The sequence below is a fragment of the Polychytrium aggregatum genome (genome assembly GCF_025602895.1).
Source record: "Polychytrium aggregatum strain JEL109 chromosome Unknown BJ171scaffold_13, whole genome shotgun sequence".
NCBI classification, from domain to species: Eukaryota; Fungi; Chytridiomycota; class Chytridiomycetes; order Polychytriales; genus Polychytrium; species Polychytrium aggregatum.
Window position 1 is genome coordinate 460124 of NW_026516215.1, and position 11215 is coordinate 471338.

The following is an 11215-nucleotide window of genomic DNA, read 5'->3' on the forward strand; positions in this document are numbered from 1 at the left end:
TGCCCCAGCTCGAGATCCAAATGGTGCCGCCAAAGGCGTCCTTCTCGCTCAGACGGACGTGCCTGGAGCTGATGCCGAGCTGGGCGATGAAGTGGGAGCACATGGCAACCTTGCGCTCCATGGGATAGAGATGCGATGTGGGAGTGCCGAAGATGTACTTGTCGACAAAGTCGCCGATGGGCAGGGCATGCTCGGGGATCGAGTTGCTCTCGGATGGGGAGCTTGGGCTGGGATACTGAGGCGACTGTGGACCAGGCACAGAGAGCCGGCCTGGTGCGGGTTGCTTCGAGGCCCTGCCTTTCTTCAGAAAGTTGAGCATGCTGGCAGCGACAGTGTGTTCAGGGCCGATAGGAAGGCGGGTGTCGGGGCTTGAGGATGCAGCCCAAGGGCAGGCGGATGGAGCGTCGGGGCGAGCGAGAGCTGTTCAGAGAAGAGACACGAGGGTGTAATTCGACGGCGGGACGGGACAGCCAGAGAAGTAAAGGAAAGGAAAGGAAGAAAAAAAAAAAGGGACGAAGCTGGGAAAGAGTCGGCGACGAGAGGAAAGCCGTGGATGAGGACCAAGACCTGCCGAGCAGTCGAGCGGTCGAGCAGTCGAGCGGGGAAGACAAGAAGGACCAGGAGACCGGGGCTTTGTTTGCGACTCGGGGAGGAGCCCAAGGACAGGGCAGACTGGAGAAGGGATCGCCAGAGAGCAGCGACGGGCAGGGCGAGGGCAACGAAGGCAGCGAGCGCAAGGGAAGACAGGTGCAAAGGAAGCAAGCGAGCAAGCGAGCAACCGACCAGGCCGGGCAGCAGGAGCGGCAGCGACCGAGGGCACGGCCAAGGCCGACAATGCATCGCAAGAAGAAACACCAGCAGCAGGAGCTCTCGAGCACTGGCGCACAAGCGCGGCCATGCGTTTGAAGCACCGGCGCGCGCCACTGCTCGTGGCAAGAAGAAAGCAAAGGCGCTGGGGGCTGGGCGTTGGTCCGGAAGTGACAATCGGAAGTGACAGTGCATACGGCAGGTGGAATGATAAACATCTGCGGTTGGCGGGATGGTGTGTGTGGTTTGCAACGAAACAAATAACATCGACTGCGGTCCAGCAGCGAGAGAAGGGTGCGATTGGGCAATCCGTCGTCGCTCAAAGTTGTGGGAACAACCGTGTTGACAAGTGGTGCTAACAAGTGGTGCTGACAATCGGTGCTGATAAGCAAGGACATGAGAGCGACGACGAGCACGGACGGAAAGCTGATTCGACCCACTCCATCCCACTCCTGCGAGCTCTATCCCACTCTCGCGAACTCTATCGTGTTGTGCTGAATTACATCGCACACGCCCCCCTCCAACCCAGTCCCACGCGCTTCCATCCGCCGGCCGCCGCTCCTTTTCCTTGGCTGCAACAAGGCTGCCCGCGGCTTGTCTCTCCCCGCCTTGGCTGCTCGGCTCCTGGGCCCAGTTCGCCAGCGTGTCCGCCTGGCCCTTTGCTGCGCGGCTTGCTGAGCGGCCTGCGTTCTGCCGTTCACGCGTCTGTCCTGTGCTGCATCCCTCGCCCAACGTTGGGCGCCACCACGCAGGCCGAACGCTGCTGCTGCTGCTGCTGCTGCTGCTGCTGCATCCCGCCTCCTGCATCTCGCTCCTGCGTCTCGCTCCTGCATCTCGCCCGCATCGTGCTTCTGTGTTCTTCGGCCTCACGGGTCTGGCTGGCGGCTCTTGCCTCGGCCAGCTGCGCAGCACTCTCGCCACAGCGCGTTTGTCACACTGCGGTGCGACACCCCAGTGTCCCTTTGTCTCCGGATCGAGTGTGCGATCCCGCCGGATCCAGCCAGCTCGGCTGCTCAGCCACCCCGCGCCACACGGCTTCTCCGCCAGACTCGATCCGCACTCGATCCACTCCCGATCCGCACTCGATCCACTCCCCACATAAAGCCTGCCCGAATTCCGCGAGATCTTGCCAACAACACACCGCCGTTTCGTCGAGCCGGCTCTCCCTCCACTCTCCCGAAATCTCCGTTCACACCACGCCGTTGCCGCCGTCGCCATGGCCACAGCGTCTGCAGTGCCCTCAGGTAGCGTCCTTGCTCTCTCGTCGCTCCCGCTCTATCCCTGCGATCGCCTCGACACCCCTGCACCGCCTCGTCTGGATCGATTGCTCGATGTGGTCGCTAATGCGCTCAGGTCCTCCAACCGCGCGATCGCTGCAGGCTCGAGCCTCCTCGGCCGAGCGGGTGGTGCCTACATCCCGCCGGCCAAGCTCCGCGCCATGCAGGCCGCCATCACCGACAAGTCAAGCGCAGAGTACCAGAGGATGAGCTGGGAGGCCCTGAAGAAGAGCATCAACGGCCTGATCAACAAAGTCAACACCTCCAACATCAAAAACATCGTCCCGGAGCTGTTCTCGGAAAACCTGATTCGCGGACGTGGCCTGCTGTGTCGGAGCATCATGAAGGCCCAGTCCGTGTCGCTCCCCTACACCCCTGTTCTAGCTGCCCTCATCGCCGTCATCAACACCAAGCTCCCCCAGATCGGCGAGCTTCTCCTCGTGCGGCTGATAGCCCAGTTCCGCAGGGCTTACAAGCGCAACGACAAGACTATCTGCATCGCCAGCACAAAGTTCCTCGGTCACCTCGTCAACCAAAAGGTCGTCCAGGAAATCCTCGCCCTCCAGATCCTGATGCTGCTGCTCGAGCACCCCACCGACGACTCGGTCGAGGTCGCCGTCGGCTTCATGAAGGAGGTCGGCGCCTTCCTCACCGAGGTCTCTCCGCGTGGCACCAATGCCGTCTTTGAGCGCTTCCGCGGCATCCTCCACGAGGGCCAGATCGACAAGCGAACCCAGTACATGGTCGAAGTGCTCTTCCAGATCCGAAAGGACAAGTTCAAGGATAATGCCGCTGTCGAGGAGGACCTCGACCTGGTCGATGAACAGGACCAGATCACACACTACAAGCTGCTCGACGACGAAGCCAGCATCGAAGATGGGCTCAATGTCTTCAAGTTCGACCCCAATTACCTCGAGAACGAGGCTAGATACCAGCAAATCAAGCGTGAGATCCTCGGCGACGATGACGAGGACGATGATGAAGATGAAGATGGCGACGATGAGAGCAGCGACGGCGACGAGAGCGACGACGCCGAAGCTGGTGACGAAAGGGCACCCTCGACCGAGCAGCTTCAGCAGCAAATGCAGATCCACGACCAGACCAACACCAATCTCATCAATCTCCGTCGCGCCATCTACCTCACAATCATGTCCAGCTTGAACTTTGAAGAATGTGCCCACAAGATCCTCAAGCTGAAGATCCAGCCTGGCCAGGAGTCCGAGGTCTGCGACATGATCATCGAGTGCTGCTCCCAGGAGCGCACCTACATCAGCTTTTATGGTCTTTTGGGCGAGCGTTTCGCCAAGATCGACAGAGTCTGGGCCGACAATTTTGCCCAGTGCTTCGAACGCACCTATCAAACCATCCACCGCTACGAGACCAACCGTCTGCGCAACATTTCAAAGTACTTTGCCCACCTTCTGGCCTCCGATGCCCTCACCTGGGAGGTCTTTGCGCTGATCCGCATCACCGAGCAAGACACCACCTCGAGCTCCCGTATCTTTATCAAGATCCTGCTGCAGGAACTCAACGAATCGATGGGCCTGCCGAAGCTGAAGCAGCGCCTCGAGGACCCGTATATGGTCATTACCGTCAACTCCGAGCACGGCTCCGTCACCCGCGGTGCCTTTGACGGCCTCTTCCCCAAGGACAATCCGCGAAATACGCGCTTTGCCATCAACTACTTCACTAGCATCAACCTCGGCGGTCTGACCGAAGACCTGCGTGAGCACCTCAAAAACGCACCAAAGCTGATCATGGCTCAGCAGCAGCAAGTCGAGAGTTCCGACTCGTCGTCTTCGGATTCAGACTCGGATTCAGGCTCAGACTCGGATTCAGGCTCGGACTCGGATTCAGGCTCGGACTCGGAATCAGACTCGGAATCGGAATCGGGCTCAGATTCATCCAGCTCCAGTGCGTCCTCTCGAAACGATCGCCGCAGCCGTCCCAAGTCTGCTCCAAGAAAACAGCGATCACCCAGCCCACCGCCGCGCGAGAGTGCTCGTCGCCGCAGCCCCGATGCTGCCCCCGCTCCGAGAGCCCCGGAGCGAGTCCCGGAGCGTGCCGCACGATCCCCACGCAGCGACCGTAGCCCGGCTGCCCGCTCAGGCGGACCTCGTGGCGATCGACGACCTCCTGTGCGCGACTTGGATCGACCAAGCGACCGGAGAGGCTCGCCACGACGATTCCAAAACCGCTCACCTCCAGTGCGCCGAGGCTCGCCCGCGCGGGACCCTGCTCGGAGGCGCTACGATAGCCCTCCTCGCCGGCAGCGCCGTGACTCGCGCTCGCCCGATTCGCGTCGCCGTCGCCGATCTCCCGGCGGCGATTCAAACGATGACCGGCAGCTGCGCAAGAGGCCACGAGAAGACGAACACCGGTCCCGCAGCCGCTCTCGGGACGAGCGTGGTCCCCAAAGGCGACCTCGATACCGCTCGCTCTCCCGGTCGAGCTCTGCCTCTGCTTCTGGATCTGGCTCTGGATCGTCCGGCTCGGGTTCCCGTTCGCGCTCCAGATCAAGCTCGGGCGGCTCTTCTCGCTCGCGGTCCCAGGACCGAAGCCGCCCGGGTAATCGCCGCCCACGCAGTCCGTCTGGCTCTCCGAGACGACGAAGACGCAGCTACTCCCGCTCGCCCTGAGTCGCTAGTATGCATCCCTCTTGCACCCTTTCGCCACTGGGGCTGTGTACCTCCAGCACTGTGCCTCTGAGCGATTCACATGCCCTTGCGGCTGACTCGCACTCCCTCCCCCCTCCTCCTTCGAAGAAAATACACCTGCAGTGGACAGGCAGTGGCTTGCAATGATCATGTCTCACCTTGGCCCGTCTCACTGAGATGATCAAGCACCTGGCGCCGTTGCCCAGTTGACTATTTGACTGGCTCACAGACCCGGCTGGTGGTCAGAGGCCTGTGTGGCTGCACCTTTCCCAAAGCCAAGCGGGACACCTTGTTTTGAGTCAGGGCTGCCGTTTTATTCTGGATCTGAATACACTCGTCACGACCAAACGGTGGGCTCACAGCGCCTGGAGGCCAAGCGGCTCGAGCAGCCCGAGTATCTTGACATCGAGAAACCATGGAGTGTCGCCCAGAGGACCGATTGCATCCACCATTTTGTTCACAATCGTGAGTGAGATATTCGATAGCAAAGAGCACAGCACAACACAGCACAGGATGGAGGAGGAGGAGGAGGAGGAGGAGGAGGAAGAAAGTGACGTACAGGGCAAGAAGGGCCTTGGGGGAATGAGCAAACAGAGGCGGGAGCAGCAAGTCCGCCGCAGGAGCGGCAAGGTACAAAGATGAAGCGGTGCGGGCAAGCGATGGCAGACAGACAGGCGGCGGCTCGCTCTTGGCGCAGCGGCCAGGGCACAGATGGAGAGTCGAATATGGAGCAGCAGTGCGGCTTGACAGGGACGGTGGTATGGAAGCAGATACAGCAAATGGCTGTTGTTCGCGCCCAGCGCTCTCACGACTTGATCTGCAAGTCCTGGCTGGGGCTGTGGCTGTCGGAGGACCGCGGACGAACACGAAATATGGACTGAGAATCAAAGGCCGTGTCGGAGACGCCGTGGATGAGCGAGGAGTCGATGTTGAGAGGCCGGAGGTTGGTGACGGGTATCACTTGGCTGAGTATCCCTGTGTCCACATGGCGCACCTCGATAAAGGTGGGATCGAAAGCAAGGACGTATGGTGGGACATATGCTGTTCGAGGAAGGCAGATTCGGGGGTGGAGAGTGGGTGGGCAGAAAGCGACGACAGCGGACAACCGAGACGATGAGTACGGGGCATATCCAGCAAGCCGACAGGAACATCCACGATCCGACCAGATGGAGGCAAACGAGCTTACCGAATGCCGTGGGGGCTCCCGACCAATTGATCAACAGCTCGGTATTGGTATGCTTGCCGAGCTTGTTGACATAGAAGGCGAACTCTGTGCAAACCAACGCCAAGTCGAGAAAGTGGCGGCGAAGTGAGCGGGAGGCAACAATCCAACCAAGTGATCATGACGGGCTGTTGCCTTGGGGAGGGAGGGTTTCGCTGTGGCTCTCTCTGCCAAGGTACCACAGGATGCACTCCGCTCCGGCGGGTGAGGAACTCAGTATACCAGGATAGCAGAGTAAAAACTCTCCGTCACGGACGCGAAAAATGGCGATGGACTTGAGATTGTCTCGCTTGCGGAACTGGTTGAGCGACTCGTCTTGGGGATCCAGTAGCTCTGTCATGTTCCGGAACAGCGCCGAGCGAGCAATGGTCGAGGTACAGCAAGGTCAGAGTCCCACAAAGCAACAATTACCCACCAACATGAACAGACAGACAGATCGACGGCCAGACAGATAGACAGACGCAGGGGCCCACCTTGGCTGCTCAGCGTCTCCAGGTCGACAACCTCGAACCCCTTTTGACTGCCAACGCACAGTTTGTTCTTCAAGAAATAGACAGTGCTTGATTCGGCAGGAATATAAAACTCCTGCAATGATCGAATGAGTTGCTGGCTACATATCACTGCGGGTCGCACATATTGCTGCGGATCGCACATATTGCTGTGGGTTGCACATATTGCTCTTGATCGAACGCAATATCCCAGGATCATATGCGCACATGCATACACACCGCTGTGCCCGTCGCCGCTGGCGACACTCTCTACCTACCTTCAGGATTTTCATCGAATCTCCTCCGGACCGGAACAGCTTGGCGAAACGATTGGCCTTCTTCCTTGTGTTGCCCTGGTCCACAGGCTCGAAAATCTTGATGGTCGACGACAGCGTGGTGGACCGGACCGTGCATATCACGGTCTTGCCCATAAATGCACCAAGCTTGAAGAAACTGACGGGGCTGGTGATCTTCTTGGACCGCTTCTGGGCGGCTTCCTGCTGTCCTTCGTTGAGGAGATCCAAGGGAAACGTCCACAGGGTCGAGGCTATGCCAGCAACAAAGAGTTCATGGCTCAGTGCTTTGCCCGACAGCGAGGGACGCTTCTCTTTACCGATTGACCACTGGCGCGACGGTATTTTGCCGATAACGACGCATGGACATCCGATCAACCGCCTCTGCAGCGTTCTCTGCCATGCCGCACAACTCACCAGCAAGGATCGCAATTGTCTCGAAATCCTGGAGCACCTCGATCTGGGTGACTTTCTCGAGTTCCAGGACATGCTGAAACGCCGCCGTCCGGATATCAGTCGGAAAGTTGAGGCTATTCTCCGGACCGAGCCATAGCCCGTTGTCGGTGCCGAGGATGAGTCGGCTTCCGATTGCCGCTGAGCAGTTGACCTTGGAGTGATTGGTTAGGTTGGTGTCGACAAGGGTAACGACCTCGAATATCCGTTGGCTGTCGACCAGAACCTTTGACTGCTTGTCGATTGCTTCCCGCCAGGCGCGCCGGTCTGCGTGGCTCGAGGCATACAGAGTATACGTGCCGCCAAACCGCCCCAGATGGATGACGGTGACGGGGAAGCCTTTCTCGGTGAGGCTCGAGGACGATTTGGGAGCTGTTGCGGTCGAGGACGTGCGAATGTCCTTGGAGGACTCTCTGCGGTCGAGGGTTACTTTGAGGAAGAGAGCTGACTGTCGATTGGCTTGTACCGTCCTGTCGGTGCCGAGCACCAGCAGTTCGAGAGGGATTGGCTGTGGGCCAGAGACGTAACCAAGCACGGGCGATCCGCAGCGCATACAGAGCGGATGAGAGGCGTTAGACGGAGTGCATCGAGTCGAAAGAGACAACCAGCACTACTGGGGTATCCAATACAAGGCAGATCATGGCAGGCGGTATGCTCGCCGTGCTGCCGTTGACTCTGCCCCAGCGACTTGCCTTCTTGAACACCTTGAACCCGGTTTTCTTGACCTTGGTCAAGAGTAGGCAGTGATCGAACAGAAATATGTGAAGCGACAGGTCCGTCGCCGCTTTCTTGAAGGTCATTGTGCCGTCTCGCACAAACAGTCTCGACGGATCCGTGAGTTGCAGATCCTGAGGTGGTGGGAGTGGGAGCCAAACCAAAGCCGCACGAATCGAGATGTGCCGGCAACGAGAGAAATAAAGGGGCGGTGAGTGGATCGCCATTTTCGACTTCAAACCCGCCAGTTTACTGGCAAGCATAACAATGCCAGTGCGGCTACTGACTGCCGAGTGTAGCTGTATCGGCGCGCATGGGCCGCACAATGGCACCCACCTCATACTCCCCCGGCGGCCACAGAATCTTGTGATGCAGCCGCGCCAGCTTCAGAATGTTGTCGGCCTTGCCGGCTTCGGTGTTGATCCGCTGCAGGACGTCGCGAATAACCTTGATCGAGTTACTGATGAGCAATTGATCGGGATGCTCCTCCGATGTGTATTTGAGAACATTCTCGAGCAGCAGAGGGTATCGCCCCATCCGCGTCACGGGCCGTCCCAGGAAGCTTTGGATTGGCAAACGCCGGCTGTCGGGGTGTCGCTCGACTTCCTACAATGCGAGAGGATGACCACAGTTAAAGCTAAAGCACAGCTACACATGCCACATTCATCAGGACATGTGAACACCATGTGAAACAGCTATGGGAGAGAGTTTCTGTTCTAGATGTGAAGCAGGTTGACCAGCGGGTCGGCGGTCGCGCTGGGACGGCAGACTCATATCCTTTGATATGTACCTGAAGCAGCTTGGCGAAATCGGGGTTCTGGGCAATCTCAACGTCGAGGGTGTTTTTGGCATAGACCTGCTTGGCGCCATATTCGACAAAATGAGAGAACTCGTTGACCACGCCCAGGAATATATCGCCAATCTTGGAAACGATGTAGTTTTCGCTTTGGCGAGCCAAGAGCTGCCGACACAGCTTGGAGTTGATTGCATGGATTTGGCCAATGTTCAAGAAGACTTCTTTGACAAAGTCGTCGCGCCGTGTGTCCGGGACAATATCCGATTCCTTCAGTCGCTTGACATAGAGCTTCCCACCAAGAATGTCGAAAGGGGAGGTGAGCAGGCTACCCAGCATGCTCAATGTCCATATCAAACCACTATCTGGGGGAAATGAAGCCAAGGCAGAGGAGCAGTCGACAAAGAGCCTACATTCTGCACCAGCGCCAGGTCCGCAACAAACTCTTGCTCAGTGTGGATGATTTCATAGATAATCTCTTGCCGCTTCCGCTCCTTGTCCGAGGTCGAAGCCAAGACTTCCTCAGGCACAACGGCAGACCATAGCTGATTCAGTTCCATCGTGGGGCAAGTTCAAGTCCGAACCAAGGCAGGGAGGGCACCGACATTCCAGGGATTGAGTCGATATGCCGCACAGGAGGGGTTAGCCGCCACAATAAGCCCAACCGACAGCGTTCATTGCATTGGCGACATCAACAAAAACAGACACAGTCGACGAGCATGTAGTCCTTCGTTCAAGCCAAGCAGCCGCAACAGAAAGCGAACCTTGTTGTGATTCGAGCTTCCGCGATGGAGCTGCGTGACTTGGTTGCTGACTCGAGTTTGCTGCTCCAGGCGCCGCGGGCAGGCGATGCTGTAGCATAGTTTCTCGCGGGTACATGTGGGCGAGTAGCAATCCGTGAGGAGAGTGAACACTCCAACGGGAGTATCGTCGGTGAAGTTGAGAGACAGTGGGGTTGGCTCGTTGTTTGGCGAGGCTGAATCGATGCCGTCGGCCTCGAGCATGTTGATTTCGCTATGGGCCGTGATGCCTCGGGCAAGGCGGATCGATGAGATCGAGACACTGAACTGGTACAGTTCGTGCGGCGAGTCGCGCAAACGGTGGTTGTAGTGGACATCGTGGAAGAACTTTTGGGACTCAAGAGCTCGGCCGATGAGGATGGCGAGATTCCGATCGGTAGTTTTGATAATGTATGCCAGAGTATCCTAGGACGGTAGAAGAACAAGCAAAAGACATGAGGCGGGGAGGAACCGACGCCAAGTGAGTCGGTTTGTTGCTGGGTTGTCGACGATGGGACCGCGGAGGTGGGCCTTGGGCTTGAGCGGCAAGGGGGGCAACATGCCAAACGAGAGTTCCACCAGAGGCACTCGGCTTTATGGCACCCCGCTTGGAGCCTGCATGGCTTTGGCGGCTCTGGCTGGCTGTCGGATGGACGAATGAAGAGGCCCAAGGCACACCATCGCCGAGGCGCCGACAGGGGCCCCGAAACAGCATGCATGGGTGAAGGAATAGCCACACGCATACCACAGCTTCGGCCCCGGTGAACGAGTCCTTATACTCCAACGAGTCCTTGACATGGGTATCGAGCCGGAGGATGGCCCGAAAGGCCATCGCAACCTGCGAGAGGATGGCCGTGTAGATGACCGGCAGATTCAATGCCTCATATGGGGTCGCTGAAGCGCTGCCCCTGGCGCCCCTCCGATAGCTGCTGGCCGAAACCGAATCTCGGGTGACGGCGGACTCTGTGGACCGGCTTCGGGCGCGGAAGCTTTCCTTCCTTCGCTCGAGCTCTGGTCGACAAACGAGCATACATCCGTCATAATTGAAGCAGGCCGGGGTCGAGATAGACGACAGCGAGCAGGGAATGCACAGATAAGCGAGCAAATGGGTAAGCATGTCTCGCAATGGCGTTGGAGCACCCTCGCCTTTCGCTGCGAGGGTGCGCGGCTGGCCGGGCTGCAACCAGTCCCGGCAGATGAACGACGACACTGAAGAGCGGACGGGATCCAGGTGAACGATACTGTACGTCCTTCAGACATCATCTTGGCGGCGGTGGAGGATGGTTGTGGAGGCAGACGCTGGGCGGGAGTTGGACGGCAAGGTGAGATGGACCGCGAATGCTCTCAACCAGGGCGGCAGGAGTGCTGCAAGCGGATGTGATCGCAGGGGGGGGGATCTGGAAGGAGACAAAGGAGGATCGCCGGGAAAGCGGATGTCGCTGGTGGAGTGCGTCGACTGCCCCCTCCTCGCTGATTGGATATGGGGTCGTGGCAGACGATGCTCACCAAGAGGGTCTTGGCTCTGGCTCTGGCTCTGGATCTGGACCTGGATTGCTCAGGAGAAGTCGGAGGAGAGGGGACAAGCGAACAGACCAGCCCGGTCTGTCGATACGGGCAACTTCACGCCGAATGGGCAGCCCCGCGCGCCAGAGAAACAGGGCTGGTTCGGCGATGCCCGGACCAATTGCTGCCGAGCCCGGCCGTGCTGAGCAGCGGCAGCGGCAGATGCTCG

General features: G+C 58.8%; 2 protein-coding genes across 2 annotated transcripts; one reads left to right on the top strand and one right to left on the bottom strand.

Moving 5' to 3' along the window:
- Positions 1 to 1957: 1957 nt before the first annotated feature.
- BJ171DRAFT_53698 (pre-mRNA-splicing factor CWC22) lies at positions 1958 to 4837 on the top strand. The gene is made up of 2 exons (XM_053112861.1): positions 1958 to 2051; positions 2187 to 4837. The coding sequence occupies exons 1-2, from the start codon at positions 2024 to 2026 to the stop codon at positions 4721 to 4723; spliced, it is 2565 nt and encodes an 854-aa protein (XP_052967910.1). The 5' UTR covers positions 1958 to 2023; the 3' UTR covers positions 4724 to 4837.
- A 515-nt stretch (positions 4838 to 5352) lies between these two features.
- Positions 5353 to 11160, bottom strand: BJ171DRAFT_53694 (CNH domain-containing protein). The gene is made up of 14 exons (XM_053112860.1): positions 10990 to 11160; positions 10731 to 10782; positions 10229 to 10494; positions 9469 to 9909; positions 9118 to 9249; positions 8702 to 8995; positions 8248 to 8517; positions 7890 to 8045; positions 7162 to 7705; positions 6730 to 6998; positions 6437 to 6548; positions 6186 to 6296; positions 5928 to 6011; positions 5353 to 5782 (listed from the first exon to the last, which is right to left on the bottom strand). The coding sequence occupies exons 2-14, from the start codon at positions 10744 to 10746 to the stop codon at positions 5547 to 5549; spliced, it is 2931 nt and encodes a 976-aa protein (XP_052967911.1). The 5' UTR covers positions 10747 to 10782; positions 10990 to 11160; the 3' UTR covers positions 5353 to 5546.
- Between the last annotated feature and the right edge of the window lie 55 nt (positions 11161 to 11215).

Coding starts and splice junctions, on each gene's coding strand:
- BJ171DRAFT_53698 (XM_053112861.1), top strand. CDS start 2,024: ATGGCCACAGCGTCTGCAGTGCCCTCAG. Junction 2,052..2,186: donor AGCGTCTGCAGTGCCCTCAG/GTAGCGTCCTTG, acceptor CGATCGCTGCAG/GCTCGAGCCTCCTCGGCCGA.
- BJ171DRAFT_53694 (XM_053112860.1), bottom strand. Junction 9,250..9,468: donor GAAGCTCGAATCACAACAAG/GTTCGCTTTCTG, acceptor GAACTGAATCAG/CTATGGTCTGCCGTTGTGCC. Junction 5,783..5,927: donor GGGAGCCCCCACGGCATTCG/GTAAGCTCGTTT, acceptor TTCCTCGAACAG/CATATGTCCCACCATACGTC.